Raw genomic sequence first — 21,476 nt, 5'->3', positions numbered from 1 at the left:
TTGCAGGTGCCAAAAGCGCGAGCCTTTGCAGTGTTCATACAGCAACTTTCATATTGCACGCAATAACCTTTCATGCATTCGTCAATGACCAATCGTGGAAGGCGCGGTGGCCTCATGGTTAGTGTGCTCGACTCCGCAGTGGTCCGGGTTCGGGTCCTGGCTAGGGACATTGTGTTGTGTTCTTGGGCAAGACACTTTTCTCTCACGGTGCCTCTCTCCACCCAGTTGCATAAATGGGTATCAGCGAAAATGGCGGGGGTAACCCTACGATGGACTGGCATCCCATCCAGGGGGGAGTAGAAATACTCCTAGTAGCTTCATGCTACAGAAACTGGGATAGGTTTCGGCCTAATGGGCCACTTGGCTCGTAAGCAGCCTTTACCTTTAACTCTTACCATTGACCAATCAGAAATGCAATATTCTGTAGAGTATTAAAACAAAGCGGGGCATTATGAAAGTAGCAGACATTACCTTTCTATCTCTCTGTACTTCCACAACCTTACAGAGCTGCTCATCATTGGCAACTGATGGCACACAGCCATTTTCCTAAAATGTAAAAGAATGTAAAACTTCCGATCTTTTGATTGACGCCACTCGTGAGATTTGGAAAATAAAATTACTTGAAAATTTTAGCCAACTGCAGAAATTAACAAATTCTTCATCATAAAACAAAATTAATAAAGAAGCCTCGCATGTGATCTGTTCTCTTGTAAAGCACAGTTCTCTTGCAAAGCAAGGAAGCGGACAGAGCCCTCAAGAAGTAAGGAAAACACTTGACAACGTCTCGTATTTCCCCCACATTTGTTGTTTCGTGCTCCATCCATTTCCTGCATGCTTTATGTACAACTAAACAGATCACAGACAAGGCTTCTTTATTTGTTAACCCATGATCGAAGTAGAATCGAATTAAATATGAAATGGGTTCACATCAACCAATTGCAGTTCCTGATTATAACTGGATTATAATTACTTCAAACAACCATGGTGTTGTTTGAAGTAATTACAATGCATAATTGAACAGAATGGCGAGCATGTGGTAGTATGAGCAGAGGAAACTTCTAATTGCCTTATGGAACAAAGGTTTGGATTTGTCTTCTATTCTCAAAAGCTATCCTTGGTTCTCTTCTCGCCTCAAGCACACGATGGTGATGATAATAATGGCAGCCACGCCTATTGTATTTGAATTTTCGCAGATGTGAACAGAACCATACATGTAATTGAATAAAATTGAATGGAGTTTGATAGCCTGATATATACTTCAGTACATCATAATCAACGTTGAGTGTGAACACGGCTTTAGACTTCAAAACAATAGAAGCTGCTTACAATACCAAACAATGGCAGGTTACAAGAGCTGCTACACTACTGAAATAATTCAATGACACTTTGAATATTAACTTTGTGAGTTAAATTCATTATTCTCTAAACCAGCGTGACATGTAGGATAGAGCACTCAAGAAGAAGGGAAAACACTCAACTACATCTCGTTTCTCCTACACATGATTCTTGCTTCACCTTCCTGCGTGCTTGACAACAAAACAGATCACAGACGAGGCTTCTTTATTTGTTAAATAACTCAATGGCCTTTGTAAGTTTAATTCCTTATTCTCCAAACCAGAGTTACATCAAATGCATTTTTTCAAACTGCAATACGCAGGCAAATTCAGGGGTGTAGCATCTCTTGTAACTTAATATGTGATAGACATACTACCCTTGTCAAAAACAAAAGAATGAACAATTGAAACGACCTAATACACTGCACATGTAGACTTAAAACAATAGAAGCTGCTTAAAATACCAAACAATAGCAGGCTATGAGAGCTGCTACACTACTGGAAAACTTCAATTCATACCTGAACAGAATTGAGGGCCAATTGCTCTAGCTCCTTGCCATAGATGTTCTCCTTTAATTCCTCATATTTGTCATAATTGCAGGTATTGTCCCACGCTTCACTTGTATCTTCATCAACTGGGAGGAATAAATAATTTATTTAAGAATAGTTTATTTTTCACTTTCAATACCACGAAGTATTACTTGGATTATTTTTAACACAACATTTTTCAACAACAAACCAATCCATTTGACAACGACAAAACACAAATCTCCAGAAAGAAATAGTACCTAACTTCTTCAAAAGCAATTAAAACTTTAATAAGTAGCTATCAAATCTAAAAATAAACTTACCATGGACAAAACCAAGAGGAGGTTTCTGTTTCTGCTTCTGCAAAGAATAAAATAAGTTCAGTAATTTGAAATTATTGCCCAGTCTAAATCAGAAATGGAACTAATGTTTTTTTCAGGGTTGATCAGAAAAACTAAGGAGCAGGCATAGCTCAGTTGGTTAGTGTGCAGCTTTTGGAGCAAAATTAAAGGTCCCCAGTTCGATCCTCTGTAACTTCAACCTCTGTTTCGACTTTCCTTTGATCTGTGTAACTATAGCGTTGAATACTCGTAAAATGGAGCACTGACAGAGGGAGGGGGTAAAAGGCGCACTGTCGGCTTCCAATGGCACCAGCCTTGTAGCCGACGATAAATAAAGTGACTTTACCCATCTTGGCAGAAATTGACACATGCAAGAAGTCTCTGCCTTATCACAAATAATGAAAAAAATTCATGACAAACACAAACACTTTTGCACACACATACAAAGTAAATGTAATTTTGTCTTTTCAGAATACCTACCCGTCTTCTTTTGGGCTTTTTCTCCTTATCACTGCTTTCAACCTGTTATAGAAAATTTCCAGTTAGAACTGTTGAACAGAAAAAAATACTGCCTTAACGCATGCAAATGGTGCCACACGTACGTTAAGAAACTTGTCTGGGCTTTAGCAATGCATGACCAGCAAGGGTTTGCAAAATATCTTGTGATTAGCTGAGGGACCTTACTTCGCAAGGTACATTGTATGCCAATTGCGGCAAAATGCTACTTCCCCCATCCTATTCACCGGGCCAATTTTTATCAGGGTTAGCACAATGCATGCGTTGTCTCTGTCATGGTGCCCATTAATGGCCAATTGAAAGAGTGGTTTGGAATTTTGTCCCTTCCATGTCTGGAATCACGTTAGGCCAAAACCAACTTTTCTGGATACCAGCTCTTAAATTATCCATTTGTGACAAGATAACCAACTGCCTCCATGTCAAAGATTGGAGAAATAAAAAAGTAAGAAACTTTTGGTTATCACCTCCAAAAAAACCAAGGGAGACACATCCAAGCCTTTGTAAAACACATTAAAACTCATTACTAACTCATGAGCCCAACAACTCAAAACAAAACACTCCTCATTAGAAATCTCTATGTAAAGAACAGTAATGAGGCAACACTTGTGTTTTCTTGTATGCTCAGCAAATGCAGGAGGCAACAAATTGGTTATTGCAATGCATGGTAGAGTTGAATCCGGAACAACCAGAAACAAATTCAAACCAGAGGTTAGAAAGGGATTTGAACCTGGGGCAACCGTAAGCGAACCCAACGCCCTATTGCTTAACCACTGGACCACGCTGTTCCTCATTTTTTGGCAGAATGTTTTTTTTGTGTGTGTGTGGATTCTAGAAAGGCATGCCTTTTGCAGTATGTTTTTGAAGTTGTTCAGTAAACTCACATGACATGTTTTATCAGGTCTAAAACTACTCCGTAATAAAACAATCCTTTTCGTTTATTGAACAGCGCAGAAAAAAACAAAGGCGATCTACATACATGGATTGCACTAAGGTCCTTAACCTTAATGTTGTTAGGACCTCGTTTTCCTTTCTGGCTGACTTTAGCAGTCAGAGTAATTCTTGTAGGCGTGTTAGAGACTGCAGTGTACGAGGGCGTGTCTCTTTCTTCCTCACTATCGTCATCGTCATCTTCATCATCTGTATGAAGTGAAATAAAGGAGTTTAAGGTCTAGACCACTTTCATAAATGGCGACCACCTTAACATTCTTTTGTATCTATGTTAAGTAGACCTACTGCCCTTCTTTTGAAGCAATTGTTCTTTTGAAATTTACTCGTCATAGAGAGGCCAGACAGACTTATTAGCGTTAAAACAGAAGAACAGCTGGCTGTGGTGCTGTGCTCCCACATCAACATGGACTGTATAGCGGCAGCCAGAGGCGCCCTTGTATGCTTTCAGCCCAATATCGTGAGCTGCACCCTTCCTAATTCAGTCCTCACGACTGCAAGTAAAGGGTTATTAGCACTGCCAATTATTATTATTATTATTATTATTATTATTATTATTATTATTATTATTATTATTATTATTATTATTATTTTGCTGCCACTATGAAAGAGATCTATACTCCTTCTTTTTCAGGTAAGCAATTTCCTTATTTCCTTTAGCTCTTTAAACTTTTCAAAAAACACTTTAGACTTTTGCATAAAATAATTCCCATTGCATCCTATTGTACCTGTCATTGACTTGCGCACTGTCAAGTTTATATTCTTGTTTCAATAACTCTGTTTTTGACAGTCCCTGCAATTGTTGCTGCAAACATGATTGGGGGAGGGGGGGGGGGAGGGGCGGGAAAGCAAATATATATATATATATGTATATATATATATATATACCGTATTTACCCGTGTATAACTCGATCCCATGTATAAGTCGACCCCCCATTTTTGATGGAAAAAAAAGCAATTTATTAATTTCTTTGCTAAATGTTCATGGGATATTAATCTTGCATTCTTCGATTTCTGGAACTGTGGATTCACAAAAGATTAAGGGCCCCAAGTGCTTAATAGTTTTGTGGTTCAGCGGTTGTTATATGTGCAGGCATTTTGTCCTTGAATTTTGAAAAAGTTCTCAGAATATCGAACATGTAAACCTCAAACTAACCTGTTTCGTTGTTCAAGGATAGAGGGCTTTAGAGGATAAGCATAACATCACAGAAGCAGGAGTCAATCTTTGAAAACAACTTCAAAAACGATGCGAAATGTGCAAGGTTTAATTCAGGTGCTTGATTTACAATTTCTCACATGGCAAACAAAACAAAACTCATAAACCAAACAATACAAAGTTTGCAAAAGCATTTAAATCATCCAGGTTTGTATAAAGTATAAAAAACAATCATTACCAACCAGCATTTTCAGGCAACCCGAGGTATTGCACCAGGTTACTAAGCTGTTGAAGGATTGTGTTTTATTTTAAGAGACAAGAATGTTTTTTAAAGCTTTCCGCCTTTGGAAAACGAAAATTTCCAGTGTCTATTTCATATTTGTGCTTGTGAGTATCTTCAACATTTAAAGTAAAACAAATCATGAAAGTTTTCATTTCAACTGGAATTGCTTAATTACATTCATTTTGAAGTCGTTCGTCATTCATTTTGAAGACTTTCGTCCACTGCGTAATCGTTATGCCCCAAAGACCACATTATGATGTTAATTTTGAATAAATTATTTAGCTGGAACTTGGCTCAAAATCTTTGACCCATGTATAAGTCGAGGACGATTTTTGGAGCTTCTTTTGAGGCCATGAAAGGTTGACTTATACACTGGTAAATACGGTATATATACATGTATATATCTGAAGCACAATTTTGTAATACGCAAAAGAATAAACCAATGTACAAAAATCCAATAGGTTCACACAGTCTACAAATTTACAAAGTGGACTTGAATGAATGAATGAACGAATTAATTAATTAATGAAATATGAAGGCCCTGGCGGGTCAGTGTCGACCATGGATAACAAACTCCAGCTGACTAATGATGCCATGACACACCAAAAGACTTAATAATTATTAAACAGCATCTAATGGCAATTCAAGTATAAATAAACTCGGAAGAAGTCAACTTTAAAATACAAGAATTGACTTTTAGGGCCTACCACTTTGTTCTTCTCTTTTCCGCTCTTGAATTGCTCGTGCACGTTCCCTGTCCAAAGTCCTACACAGCAAAAAAAACACGAAAAGGTACTGGTTAATGTAGGGGCAATTATGCAGTACGATTTTTGTTGCATGCAACAAGGTTACGACAGGCCTACAACTTGCTTACGATTGTCATGCACATAAGAAAAAATGCCGTAGCATTTTAAAACCTGTGACAATCGTAAGTCATGCCGTATGCCTGTTGTAAACTTGTCGCACTGTGTAAATCGACCTTAAAAGCACAATCCCTGAGATGGGACTCAGAAAATTTGCAGCTTATAAAATGAAGCTTCCAAGGAGATTCCTTAATAACAGCAGTTGACAAAAATTTTTCTTCAAACTTTGACTGATTCCAACATTGTGGTTACCGTAGTTATTCGATTATAAGGCGCACTCAGTCATAAGACGCACCCCAAACTTAGCAATTTAATCAAGCTAAGTTCTCAAACTGAAAATTAGGCGAAAATACTCGGTTATAAGACGCACCAAAAAATTGAGAGTTATCAAAAGGATGTGACGAATTTGAGAACAATCATCCTTACACAATTGACATGCAAACTCTTTTTGTTGTTGTAAACAAAGTGAAAAAAGCACGCATTTAATGATATACGTAAAAACAAAAGCTAAAATTTCACACCTGAAATGATAAACATACAACACATACACGTTTATTTGAACCTTCCAATTTAATAAATAGTCAGAGTTCAGACTTCAGACTTCAGACTTCAGACTTCAACCGAAAGCGAACAGTGCAAAAACTCCCACGGAATGTCTTATTCAAAGGTGTTTGACAGCTGAATATCAACACGCCACCAAGGATGAACATTGCAGTGCACAAGAAAGCCTGGATGAACGAAGAAGGTATGTTTTATCTCCACACTGTTTGTTCAGAGAAGAAACTCTTCGTGCGAGCGACAAACACGATTCTCGGAATTCGAAACAAGGTTCGAACGATTGTATTGCTGTCATGGGTATCACGTTACTGAGCATGTGCTTTTAAGCATGTATGCAAATTTCCGTTTGTTTGCTTTTCTCTTGCTTTTAAGCATGTATGCAAATTTCCGCTTGTTTGCTTTTCTCTTGAAGTCGTTTAGTGTTCTAAAGGTCTCTAAAAGCAATATTCTTTTTTTAAATTGACAACTACATGTAGTGTCCTTTTCTTATGTTGTTTAAACGGCAAGTTCTTCTCAAATTGTGATCTTCAGATTTTGTTGCGCGAAAATACTTGGCTATAAGACGCACCCCAATTTTAGCACTAACTTGCCACCCAAAGACAAATTTTTCTTGAAAAAACAGGGCTCCTTATAACCGAATAATTACGGTACTAACAATGTGCAATAAAAGATGTAATGCTCAGGGGTTTCAACAGAAGCCGGTTACCGGCGGTATACCGCTGCCTGCTTTGCCTCACACCGCCGGCTAGTTTGCCTTGATTTTCACTACAAATGCTATCATAAACTTGTCAAACTGCCGCCTTCAATGGGCTATCATGGATGGCTATTTCAGAAGTTATTGAAACCCCTGAATGCTACAATGTAACTCTATGAACACTGTGTACACTGTACAGTTTTCAGAGCATTAAATTCTAAGGAATCACCTTAACAAGTACAGAACCTACCTTGGTTGGCACTGGTCACAGAGATAGTTCTCAGGCACTGCATCAGAGCTGATTCCCATGCATTCAATATGCTGCCAGACACTGCAAAGACAAAGTCAATATTACTGCTTTGTGCATCACTGCTGTCAAATGCAGGGTTCTCCAGAAGGTCCGGCGACCAGCAAAAATCGCCATCTACTCAACCTGGGTGCAACGACTACTCAGGGAAAATGTATAATTTTGGATGTTTTGGAGCCAGCTTTCAATATGGAGCCAGCTGCATTATGGGTTTTCTGATCTAGGCACGTCAAATGTCACAGTTTTGAGATTTTTGCTTTTTGGGCCTGTTAAGGGGACATACAGCTGTAGTTTTTCAGGGAGTGATTAATGGGTTGACCCTTAACCCACCTACAAGTAAGTGCAGCAATTATTATAGATTTTATTGTCTAACTCTGGACAGTTTTGCTGATCAACTGGGAGCCCTTTATAAGCAACAGGGTTAAGAATACTGACCTGCATTTGTCACAACAAATCATGTAGCCGTCATCATGGTCAAAATCGCTGGAATTTAAAACCACATATCAGTGTGTGTGTGCACTTTACAAAGCAGAACATAAAGGGATTCTCAAGGACGCCCTTTGAAAGTAGGAACCTTTTTTTCTTCCTTTTCCCAAACATTTTGTTCTGTAACTGGTAATTTGCTCTCGCTGCTGAGAAGCATAGCAAATTCAAAGGCTTTCTCATTAAACTTTATAGATCTTGTTAAGTGAAAAAAAAAAGAAATCATTTTGAAACAACCCAATTCAGGTTGTTTTAACTTCCATGTCTTGAAGATAACTTTTTTGCTTAACATAATCCTGTAATTATTACACATATAGCACAAATGTTTAAACTAGAAAACAACAGATGTTGGGTGTTTGAATTGTAACTATTTTAGCTACATGTACATTCACAATAGACCATTTTCGAATTCTCACGGCTGGACTGGATCTAGCAGGTTGTTTTAACTTCCATGTCTTGAAGATAACTTTTTTGCTTAACATAATCCTGTAATTATTACACATATAGCACAAATGTTTAAACTAGAAAACAACAGATGTTGGGTGTTTGAATTGTAACTATTTTAGCTACATGTACATTCACAATAGACCATTTTCGAATTCTCACGGCTGGACTGGATCTAGCATGAAATTGAGGCTAATGTGGGAAAATCTTTTCAAACACAAATTAATTTGCCCGCATTTGCCTCCATTTCATGCTAGATCCAGACCAGCTGTGAGATTTCAAAAATGGCCTAGTCTCCAAACCCTTGCATTTGCTTTAAGAACACTAGGAAATCATTGTGGTGGCAAATGCTACCTTTAATAAATTCTTGGAATTTACAGGTTTTACAAAGGCCACTACACATACCACAGACGTACAATCTTGATACTTTCACCCAACGTGAGTGCAGCTGAGCACATCTTACCATATGCACCGTGTTACGCCATCATCTTCGTCATCTTCGTTTCCCGTGTCACCATCCTCTAGCCCTGGACTATTACAGTCGGGAGGAGTCATCGGAGGTGGCTGCCCATAGTTATGATCCTAAAATAAAAAGACCAAGCAGTTGATTTTTGTAGACTGCATTCACAGTGAAGACGAGGAAGTTGTACCTCAACCTTCAAAGTCGTCAAACAGGACCAATGCAACCACAGTGACCACAGATGACGAAGAAATTACTGTTGTGAACATCAACAGCAGAGCTGGGACTATGACATGATATCTTAGGCTGTGTTCATCGAGATCATCCTTTCTACGACAGTTGGCTATGTTTTGTGTATTCTAATGCCAGAAAAGTGTTTTTGGTTTATCAACCTTGTCATGAACTGGCATCAAGACCTGCGACTCTCAGAATTTGCACTGCACACACTGTAAAGGTGACTAAAATAATGTCTCATTAACCCACTGATTTCTGGGAGTGAGGCTTAACAGATTTTACTCTGTCAAACGTCAGACGATTTCACTCATCAACTGGGTGGCATCCTAGGGTGTCTTTGCTTTATTGGCTTTTGTTTTATTTTCGTAATCAAAAAGTATTTATCGAGAAAATGAAATGAAATGAAATGAAACCTCATTGTGTGAACTGACAGTTATCTCAAAGTAATGACATTTGAAATAACATAAAAATATAAACAGATTGAAAATTTAGCACTGTGGCCATAGACCATAATGTCTTGAGGGTTCAACAAGCCAATAACAAAACAACAGAGCTGACATCAGGAAGTAAATGTACTATTAAAGAGAAATGAAAGCACAAAGCCAAAAGTGAGTATGGCGGCAGGAAAAAAAAATCAAAAAAGGCAACAATCTTGAGAGATAGGGACAAAAATTAGTAGTAGAGAGGCTGCGTTTGGAAGTATCTGGAAGCCCAAACCATACTGGAGTAGGGTCCTGCAAGATATCATCAGTATGATGATGGCAAACTCTCCATTGAAGGGACCAAAGTGGCTTGAGAGAAACATTTTTCACCTTCATCAGAACATAAGGGCTTGTATTGTGATATTTGGCTGGCAAGAAAGGGCCACCTTCTCACTCAATGAAGCACATTCCTGCTTTAAAGGTGATCCACTGGATCCAGTGCTCTAAATTGAGAAATTTTCCATATTGTCCCTGTTTCAAAAGGCAGGTACTAAACACATAAATTTGGTTGCCCTGTTGGAGCTGGAGTGACCCATAGTTCAAAGTGTGTGCCTGTGTTTTTCTGTGCAAGTCTGGGTTTAAGTATTAGCATTTTAAAAATGAAGTCTTTGATATTTTCCATCGCCAGCTACATGTGAACAACAGAAAACCATAGAGTGAGTCGAATGCTGCTTATACATGTAGAATACATTTTCTATTTTTGGCTGGGTTGTCCATTGTTTTTTCTTTGGGCAACCAACATCTCCATTTTACAAAAAAAACTAGTTGCCCAGTAAACTTTCTAGTTGTCTGGGATGACTACACCCCTAATAATTTCGAGCACTGTGGATCCATGTTGTACATGAATATCACAAATTATGAATTTGCGTAATGGCTTTTAATGCATTGCTCTGCAGCAGTCTGCCTGGAACTTCTGATTCAAGAAGATTGCCTAACTGCTTCTTTGAACTTAACCATCAATGTCTGTTTATCTTACATCAAAGAATCAAAGACAAGGCTGCTGCCTAAGAAAATTTTAAAGGGGCCCTCAGAGCTAAACGCTGAGAACTTAGGAGCCCAACATACAATGTATGAAGTGAAAGGTGTTGCTGAAAAATTAAGGCGCCCAGAGCTATTCTTTGGGAGCCCCAGGCTACCGGGCTCCTGTTAGGCAACAGGCTTGAAAGATGTCTATCTTCAGTTCTTATGCTCTTATTGTGAAATCTAAAATCTCCTTGAGGCAAAGACCTTCTGAAACCTATTCTTTTTGGCTTTTCTGTCAGTCAACTTAGAGTTCTCTTTCAACGCATCCCACCATCATCTTTCAAATAGAAACTGCCCTCAAGGCATTATGGTCTATGGCAGTTCTAGGCCACAGTTTCAAGTTGTTTTTATTTTCATGCCATTTCAAATGAGAATATTTTGAGAATGCAGTCATTCTTTCTGCCGCCATCTTTGAAATAGAAGCCGCCTCCACAGCATCATGGTATACAGCAGTTCCAGGCCACCGTGCAATAATTTTCAATTTGTTTTATTTTCATGACATTTCAAATGAGACTGATTCGAGACCAAATGTATGGTCAATTTACACAATGAGTTTCATTTGATTTGATTTGATTTTCGTGATAAATAAATCAAAATTTAATAACACGAATAAAATTTACAAATAAACTATAAGTAAAAGAAAAAGTAAGAAAGATACAGAAATTCCTTATGGCAGCTCTAGGTCACCATAGACCCACACGTGACAATGAGTCAGGCAATCAAACCCGGGCAGCATTAATTCAATTGGATGCTGAGTCATTTTATGTTCGTAATGTTCATTGCTAAGAATAAGCAATTTGACTTACCAAAAGCAAGGGGGCATGACGGATGGACGCAATACTGGGCATTTTGGGTGCTGTGCTAGACTCTGCCGGTTGAGGACTATGGAAAGAGAACATATTGCTTGTAACAATGACAATATTGTTCATGGTATTAACAACAACTTCAATAAAATACCTCTTGAGAGAGGAAACACAAGAGATGAAATTGTATACTGTAAATATATCAGCCCATAATAGTGTCTTGTTCAAGTATTCAATCTTTCATACAGATAATTCAAGTATCGACCTTTCATATAGCCCTAATTTTCCAAATGTATTCACAAGAGCTTTTCACAGCACAAATACACCACTGAAACTGCAGTTACGTAACAGTTAATAACTTAAAACAACTTAGCTTAAGAGTGTCCATAGCAGCATTTTTGTGCCCTTCGTCGTGTCATCAAAACACTGAGGCATCAACCATTTTACATGTAAATCCCATGACAAACACAAACAGCTGCTTTAAATTCTACTGGGTCATGAGAGGTAAATTTCAGGGACAAATCCATTGCAATTACAACTGAAGGCAAATCCTCACAAAAGTAAATGTAGCTAAACGACACATAAATTATCACAGCATTGACTGTTTCAAAGAGTACTTTATTATGGCAGACAATTCAAGAAATCTTTGTTTAAATGATTGACAGTTTAAGCATTTGAAACTCTGAGCACTACAAACAAAATTTAAACTACTCTTTGCTACAGATTTTGCGACCATGTCTCAAAAGTTCAAAAGGTGTACATTTCTGTTCACACAATTACACACAATAAAGCAGATAAGCATCATCAAACCAATAATTATTGATCCAATGAATGGATAATTTTATCCACCTTCTTACAACTTGGCCCACAAGTTTACAAAAACACAGAAGAAAATATCACATTTATGAGGGCAGGTCATTTTCAGCCTTAAATCTACAAATGCAACTGTCAGTTTCTCCAGTCAAACACAACCAATAATTATTCTCTCTTTAGAGACACACTTTCCAGCTGACATTCACAGAACTGACAGACATTCACTGTCGAAAAATTACACTGCACAGCGAACTCTGACATGGTTCCCTGATATGGGCAACCAATTAAAAACACAGTCAGAATGAACTGTTGAACTGCGAATTGGCAAGAAATCAAACAAAGAAAGGACACTCTCGAAGGTTCTCAGCATCCTGCTAAGCTCACATACTGTAGCTTCAAAGCAATACTACGAGCAAAGGGCAGAACATATTGAATTGCATTCCTTACTCTAAACTGCCTGTATTTCATTCCCCAAAAGTAATAACAATACACATGTACATAAACAACAGCACAAAAAAAAAATTAAATCGCCAATACAATTTGCAATGTTAAAATCCTTTAAGTGTATTAGAAACCTGTAATTAGCACTAAATAGAGATTACAAAACAAGCAGAACATCTGCCGCACAAAACAGTTCGCCTCAAATAATGGCCCAAATTAAAGTATTATAAATCTTTGTATGGTAAACAAATATGTTTTTTTCAAAAAGGTCATTGGATGACTCTCTCTTTCTAAAGATAAAATTTCTTAATGCATGACAGAAATTTCATCTTCCTTTCACTTTTCCCCAGACACATGAACTTTAGACTGTACAATCATAGAAAATTGTACAAACTGACTTATGAAATGAAAGTTAATGAGATCATTGCAGTAAAATAAGCATGTTAAAAAAGCCCGAAAAAAAAATTTCATACTTCACTATCGATTTACTGAACATAATTTTACTGAGCGAGTGACTATCCCAGTTAAGCAAAGTCAAACATTGCAATGGACAACAAAAATGGCAGCTTAATCTGGTTCTATATGTACTCTGAGAAAAATAAGTCAGAAGTTGATGTTCAAATTAATGAAATTTTAAGCTCTCTCAGCGCTTCATTGTTTTGTGTCATAGGAACATTTAAAGGTCTTAAGTTATTATTTTGGATCTACAGTACAGTGTAAACAAAGGAGGCTATTCTTTGAGTAATCACAGAGGCCATTTGATAACTTTGTTTTTTTACAACACAAAAAGCCATAGCCCCTGGTTTCCAAGGAACAAACAATGAAAATGAATGATATTAACAGATGACACATCCTAAGGGTAGAGTTACATAATTACAATGGTGACTTTTCACCCGTGGAAAAACTCTAAAGGAAATACTATGAAAAATGACCAGCTGTTTAACCAGGTGGTACGAATAAAATCAAAACTGACACTGCTCAAATAACAGCAAAAGAGCAACTTCATCCCTCATTTAGTACAATACAATTTAAACAGTATCACTCAAGGATAAGCAAACCATCACACACACTTGCAATGCATTGAAAACAAGAGTCTTGAAACTCATTTGTCAAAACAGACCAAGGTATTTGACAACCAGTTTTTTTTCCAAATTATGTGTTTCCCCTTTGTCAAGAACCAAAAAACGGACAAAGACAAACTTCCAATTAAGGAATGGGACAAAAGCAAACAAATGTGTTTAATCCTTCATATGCCAGTGGGCATACTTGACTGCAAGCAGAATGTCACCAAGTTTGCGATAGTAAAGACAGTAACTTCCACACCGATGCAAATGCTAAAAAATTGCATGCTAGAGGGTATTCCTTCCTGGCTTACAAAGGATTTAACACACTCAGTAAGAAAAAAACAAAATATCAAACTTCAGACAACATTTGATGAAGCAATGCAACTGGAGAGTACATTTGGCTTCATGATGCAGGGAGTTGCACCAATAAAGGTCCAACATTTCGCAAGACGACTCTTCGCGTCTTTCTGCAAACAGTTCATGCAACCTGTCTTGCAATCATTTTGGAAGTTGAATAGGAGGTAATTACACTATTTTCAAACAATTTGCTGCACAATGCAACAGCTACACAAGTTTCACAAAGAACAGTGACCAAGGCCCAATTTTTCAAAGTCCGATGCCAGAGTTAATGTTGCTAAAAAGTTAATTACTTTTTTCACCTGACCAAAAAGGTTTCAACAAGACTTTTAGTTTTCAATTTTGACTTTGACTTTTGCTTTTCTTCAGCTTAAAATTACAATGTTTAGGCTTTTCTGACCCACAAAATTCAACACCTATGCTGGTCTTTATTTAAAGATTAATGTTAAACAGCTTTTGAACAACTTGACCAAGTTTGCTGTGTTAACCCAGTTGCTGCAATAAATTATTCTAGAGGATTTACTTCCAGTTCCTCATAACCTAGAGGGGCCAGGTTGTTCAAAAGCCGATTAACTTGATCTAGGATTAGCGTAAACTTTTCTTTCAAGTTTTAACTTTTTGGTGAAAGTTTCTTTTGCTTATTATGGTTTTTCAAGATTGACTTCTTCTAATGTAAAGTTTTGCTGAATATCAACGTTGAACAGCAATCGGGAGTAGAGAAATAAACTCCTTGGTTAATTTTTAATCTGGGATTAGCGTTAATCGGCTTTTGAACAAACAGGGCCCAGGTTTTTCCCTGGTTCTGGTCAATTCTGAAAAATGCAACTGGTGACACATTTCCTTTTAGAATCCTGCCTCATTTCGTCGTGAAATTACCATTTAAAAATCCCTCTGGTGCCACACCCAGTTCTTTCAGTTCTCTTAATGATTTTTCATCAGCTCCAGGCACTCCATCATTTTGGGAGGACACCATTCAAGCAGGAACATCCAAGTTTCAAAGCATCTGTCCTTATTTACTTCACTCCGAGAGATCAGATACCTTTTTCCCCAAAATTGAAGTAAATAACGACAGATTCTTTCAACTCTAAGTTTAAAATTCATTTTAACAATGACAGCCACAACAGTTTATTACTCTATGCAGACCAGCTAACAACTTCAAATTCTATCAAAAACCCTGGAACTCAACACTGCTAAAAATACAACAACGAAAATACATGTTATGGGCCATTCTGGAATTGCGCAGGGAACTGCCCAGGGTGAGTTTCAAATTTGGACCAATCAATAAATTGACACCATCACATGAAAGATAACTTTGTGATTGACCATCTGTCCAAGTTTGATGCTCTTGGGTCGAACAGAGACCAAGTTACGGACCTTAACCAGTTGACTCCCGGGGGTTCCCCATTGACGGGTAAAATCACCTGGCGTTAGACAGAGTAAAATACTAAGTCTGGCCGGTTCAGGTGGGTTTGGATGCATCCCTGAAAACCATATGAATGAACTCTTGAAAAAAATTATCAGATTTGGGACAACTGGAAAATCCTGTCATGAATGGATCTACTATTTTGAAATAGGTGAGATGAAAATCATTTTGTTTGCCTATTTTAAATTTATGAATACCACACAAGTCGTAAAAAAAATTTAAGACTTTATAATGGTTGTGGGGGACGCAGCCTCATAATTAGAGACGTTTGTATGGATTTTTAACTAGGTTTTAAGTCCATAACTTGGTCTCTGTTTGACCTAAAAGCATCAAACTTTCAAACTTGGACAGATAGCCAATCTAAATGTTATCTTTCATGCGATGGTGTCAATTTATTGATTGGTTCAAATTTGAAACTCGCCTCAGTGGATTCACTGCATAGGCCACAAAATACTCACTCGGATCCAGCCGTCATGGACTTGGTGATGTCTAAAGGTGCTGTTTCGATCAAAGGGTTGACATTCATTACTTATTAGCTGCATGATTCAGAAAAGGAAGGAAGCTTACAAGTAACCGCCACTAAGTAAGAAGCCATGTTCCACAACCACTCTTGACAATCGATGCAAACCTTAAAAAAAAACAAAGTATGTTTTGCAAGTTTCAACTGACGTATTAAACTCACGCGTGAGAACTTTAAAGAGGCTACCATATTTACTGTTGTATGAGTCGAAGTTTTATGACCTCAAAATAAGCTCCAAAAATTATCGCCCTCGACTTATACTTGGGTTAAAAATTTAGAGCCAAGTTCTAGCCAAATAATTTATTCAGAATTAGCGCAACTATCGTCTTGGGTATAACAAACGCAGTACAACATGTTGGCATTTGATTTGGCGAAAAGGGATTTAAGATGTAAGCAATTCCAGTTGAAATGAAAAAGAATTTGTCAAACCCTTTCATGTTGAAAGTATTCACTAACACAATTTTGAAATAGAGAGTGGAAATTCTCGGTTATCAAATGCGGAAAGTTTAAAAGTTTAGACATCACTGTTCCTTCAAATAAAACACTAACGTTAAACTGCTTAGTAACCTGGCATGGTGTTTGCGTGCATGCTAAGTCACTCATGTTCAAAGAAGGAAAATGCTAGATTGGTTTTTTTAATCCATTGACTCCCAGGGGTTCCCCATTGACGAGTACAATCGTCTGGCGTTAGACAGAGTAAAATACTAGATTGGATTTTTAACCCATTGACTCCCAGGGGTTCCCCATTGACAAGTAAAATCGTCTGGCGTTAGACAGAGTAAAATATCAAGTCTTGCCAGTTTAGGCCGGTTTGGATGTCAAAGGGTTAATATGGACATACAGTACATGTAGTTTTTCAGTGAGTTATTAAGAAAGGGAAAACCGGAGAACCCGGAGAAAAACTTCTCGTAACTGGGTAGATAACCAACGAACTCAACCCACTGAGGCCACATCAGTGGGACGTGAGTGCTCCAACCCTGTGCCATTCCTGCTCCCTAACAAGCAGGGGTGTAAATAAAGCTGGGAGGTACATAAACAGATCCATGTTATTATCATTAGTAACAGTACAAAAACCTACCATAGTAAATTATGCCCCTATTTTTACTAAGTTATAAAACTACAGCTCTATAATAAATGCTTCAAAATACGACCTGAACACATTCAAACCACAAGCAGAGAGTTTCTGCTAGCTGTGCATTCTTCCAAATGATATTTATAGGATTCTGATTGGAACACGGCAATCTGTTCTCAGCCAATCAGGATCAGAGTGGCTGATTCATTAGTACCCAGTTTACTCAGTAAAAAAAAAAAGTAAGTCCCAAAAGTCTGACAGGTGTTAAATTCAAAACACTGCTTGCAAAACACAAGGGATGTAGCATCCTAATTTGGTGTTGGTGTATCCCTTGAAAACATACATGTACGTGTATATCACAACTTAAGGGGAAATTTTTAGAGTGGATGAATGTAATAAATAAAGAGGGTAGTGTTGAGAGAAACATGTATCAGCACCGCAAATTTCCCTTTCGTAAACGGTCGTTGCCATTTGTCAGAAGGGTCGATGCCATTTATAACGGTTGACTACACACTTCACTTCAAAGACTCAGAAGAGGTTTTGGTCCAAGTAGCAGTTCTTCTGGTTTCAAATGATTAACTGAAAGAGGCGTGCTGGGAGGAGACCACCACAAACAAAAAAAAATTGAGAAAATGGAAATTATAACTTATCAAACTAAGTAGTGAGGGAATAGCCAACAATATACAAAATTCTTCTTGCAAAACTTCATTACTTTCACATCTTATAAGCAGATTATCCAAAAGCTTAGCTTTTGCGTGAAAATGGCATTCACCCGAAGCCAGTTCCGACAAAAGGTAACTCTAAAGTTCACGGCATAGATACATGGCTGTGATATCCGGTGAAAGGTTTTCCAAGGTTTATGCAAAGAAAAGGTAAGCGGAAAGAAACCAAACCAAAATTTAAGCCAGAATTCAAGTCTTCTTCGCGAGAGAGTTCCAGAGGAGCCAGAGTTTCTTAATGATCTCCAGCTTTCAACTACCCTTAATATTACTAACCACAACTCTTGTAGATGCACTAATACAGAAACGATACAACACCATTATTTAGTAATTTAAGAAATGAAGCACTTTGCAAATATAATAATTATAATAAAATTAATGAGTAAATTGGAAGGGAGACATTTCATTGTGACAAGCATTGTAATTTGATGATCATGAATGGCATGACACCAAGGTATGAAATAACACAAAATTTAATGTTTCATGTCTACTCTTTTAAATCCACTCTCCTACGAATCGTAAGTCAGAACTCTCTAGAGAAGGATCTTACTTCAAACAACAAGTTTGCCTCATCGTAACTCCTTCTTGCCTAGTGAAATCAAACACGTTGTGACAGAGACACAGGATAACAAAAAGACATGTACATCTCATCTGTTAAACAGTCAATTTATTCAAAGAAAGATGGTCTTTTATTATCTATTTAAGATAAGATTGGGCAAAATTATTACAAGATTTTTTTGTACAGTAGTAGAACTTTACACAAGGAAATTGCCATCGCAACTTCACTTTTCTTTAGTTAGTTTCCAACTGCAAAACGAGACTAGATGAAAGAACAAATTATTGTCATTTTCAACTATTAAGAAGATTACCTACTGCTCAAAGACATTTGAAAAAAATAACCAAAATAAGAAAAGATGGCTTGCTTACTGACATTTGATTGATATTAAGGCATTGGTCTTAAAACCTTTTTTTTCTGCCACGCAGTTGTGGCCTTTAGGCTCACATCATAAGTCATTATTTTGGTGAACAAACTTCACTGTCCTCCTGCAATTCTGAGAACTCTGGGGACACTTGTTCAAACGTTGGATAGCGCTATCCACCGGATAAACACTACACTATCAAAACCAATAGTTATCCAGTGAATTGTGATTTATCCAGCAGATAGTGCTATCCATCCTCTGAACAACTGGGGCCTAAACACTAAACTCCTCAATCGAAATGATCAAATAAGAATTCAATGACAGATTGATTGCAGGATATGTTCGAAAAAGGAATCACTTAACAAAGCTGGAAATCCCAAAGGTCCAACAAGGACAAAAGCAAGCTTGTGAGAGCTTATTTCCTGTGGTATGACCATTAATTAAACCACCCATATGGGGTGGATAAAAAAAAGCAATTTTATTTGCACGAAAATCCTCCTCCCTAAATCTGTTGATTTTTGTTATTGTTGTTTATCAAGGGAGCTAAAAGATCTAAATTGAAAGAATAAAACAGGAAAGCGAGGCTACTAATGCAGAAGCCATTGTTAAGTGTCCCACAGCAATGTCGGCTTCAGAAATACAGGAGAAATAACAAAACAGTGATTCTGAACCCCTAAAGAGCAAGGACTTAAAAAACATCTGGTGTGATATGTATTGAACTATTATATTGATGTACATACTACAAGTACTGTAAGCCAGAATAACATTTGCACTTGAATTGCCTGGTGTTATTAGGACAATATTCCACTCTAAATGCTAACATATCTTATCAAATGATTATAACTAAAAATAAATCATTATAAGTAATGACATGTCTTCTCCGAAATGGCGAGAGAACAATAGTAACTTCCAAAATACAAAAAAGCAGAAGTTCTCAACAAATGAAAATAGCAGGCTGCTTCAACACAAATAAGGGTCTTGGAATAATAATCCCCGTCCTATTTTGCTGCAAGTTTAATATTGACGCTAAAACAATACAGAACTTGTGTGGTGAGAACTGGATTGCAGTTACATGTCAAAAATGAGATTGTTACTGATAAGCCATTGGGAGGATGAAATTACACAGATATCCACATGGTTGACATGTAAAGACATAACCATGTTGGAAGACTGATCTATGAAACTGAAGCAATTAACATACTGTAATGTTCAAAGCATTCATTCTGTGTGCTTTCAAAAAACAAAACTGGATGGTATGATCTGATATGGGAGCAATGATTTTACTGAAGGGGGAGAGTAAAGTGAATATCACTTCATGAATATAACATAAGGAAACTGAGCCACTGTGCTTCATAATGAAACCATTGGAAATTGGGATGCTACAGGAGACAACATCAACTAATGAATAGTTGTGCAAACTTACGAGAACATTACAGAAGCACAGACAATACAACCTATGAAAAATTTACACACAGAGGATGACGGTTTATCGTGGAGTTTCAGCAGGCAAATAGAACTACTGAAAGAGTTATTTGCATTTGGATCAACAAAAAAATGCTGTCAAACAAAATGATAAAATTTTTTTTGCTATTCAAATGTTCATCACACGTAAAGTAAACAGTGTTGGCCTGTACTTAGGGAGTCGAAGAGGGCATTGCTAAGAGGCGGTAGTCCGTAACATTGTCAAATAGCACCTACATGTAGCTTGGATAATATTTTTTTGCGAAATAACATGAAGGCTATGAAGAAACATACAATAATTATTAACATTTAAAGTTTGATCCAAGCCAGATGGACGAAAATTATGCTGTCAGAAACCATGAATTGCTTATTGTTTTAAATTGATGTCAATGTCACCGCGTTTTCAGGGCAAAATTTAAGAAAATTATGATACTTGTTTTAAATGACACAAAGCCACCACTTTCAGAATGAATAATCTTGTCGGAAATCTCAAGAAGCTATGACAAATGTCATTTAAAGCAAGTCACAGTGAGGAATCGATTGCCCCAAATCTCATGGCAAAAGATAAGTCTTGATCTATGATAAATAAGGAAAATAACATCGCTGGATATGTAATGAACTCTGCTCAAAGCGAGACAAGACCGGAAGAGCTATTTTCGCCCGGTCTTTTCAGATTAAAGTGAATCTTTGAGAAACGAAAGAATCGTTTTTTGCTTTCTCAAACACGCTGTTACGCAAAAAGCGAAACAACACGTCATGAAAAATACATGCAAATTGTGACAAATTCAAGCGGAACGAACAATATTCCGTGCAAAACGAAATGCCCTCTTAACGCGTTTCTTCGAAATCGATGATGCTCTTACAGTTCTGAAAACCATGTTAATGTAACAAGGACTGCTCAGATCGCAGGAAATATACAAAGTGGCGAAGGAAAACGCTTTGAATAAGCGAACAGATATGCATAAAAGATAACTTGCTTTCGACAAGGCAGATGGTAATTGTTCAAGGCCGACACGTTTGCGTTTTGCTTCGCGGTCCAATTCTCACAATTTCAATATGCGAGCACTGTTTTACAGCGTTTCAGAGAATTAACAAGGATGTTTCAGGGCAAAAAACGCAGGAAACGTTCAATATAGATGCAAAGAGTAACAAGTAAATACCGCGAATCGAAAGAAATAGTGGTTCGAAGGAGATGAATTCGCAAACGATAAATATTTGAACACCAAGGATGA

At 37.4% G+C, this 21,476-nt stretch overlaps 1 protein-coding gene across 2 annotated transcripts in view; it reads right to left on the bottom strand.

Moving 5' to 3' along the window:
* The window catches only part of LOC138057048 (histone-lysine N-methyltransferase SETD5-like), a 36,994-nt gene extending 20,813 nt beyond the window's left edge, over nt 1-16,181 (bottom strand). The window contains exons 1-11 of one of the 2 annotated variants that reach the window (XM_068903056.1): nt 16,011-16,181; nt 11,458-11,533; nt 8,916-9,034; nt 7,961-8,008; nt 7,469-7,549; nt 5,811-5,869; nt 3,696-3,856; nt 2,684-2,725; nt 2,186-2,222; nt 1,854-1,969; nt 472-546 (exon numbers count right to left, since the gene is read on the bottom strand). In XM_068903056.1, the coding sequence (XP_068759157.1) occupies nt 472-546; nt 1,854-1,969; nt 2,186-2,222; nt 2,684-2,725; nt 3,696-3,856; nt 5,811-5,869; nt 7,469-7,549; nt 7,961-8,008; nt 8,916-9,034; nt 11,458-11,533; nt 16,011-16,078 (882 nt within the window). In that variant the 5' untranslated portion in view covers nt 16,079-16,181. The remainder of the gene's footprint in view (nt 1-471; nt 547-1,853; nt 1,970-2,185; nt 2,223-2,683; nt 2,726-3,695; nt 3,857-5,810; nt 5,870-7,468; nt 7,550-7,960; nt 8,009-8,915; nt 9,035-11,457; nt 11,534-16,010) is intronic. The other variant, XM_068903057.1, reaches the window with a different exon arrangement.
* Nucleotides 16,182-21,476: the final 5,295 nt, after the last annotated feature.

This window comes from Montipora capricornis, chromosome 7, assembly GCF_036669925.1.
Source record: "Montipora capricornis isolate CH-2021 chromosome 7, ASM3666992v2, whole genome shotgun sequence".
NCBI lineage: Eukaryota > Metazoa > Cnidaria > Anthozoa > Scleractinia > Acroporidae > Montipora > Montipora capricornis.
Note: the sequence above shows the minus strand (reverse complement) of the source record. Positions and strands in the feature narration are given on the sequence as shown.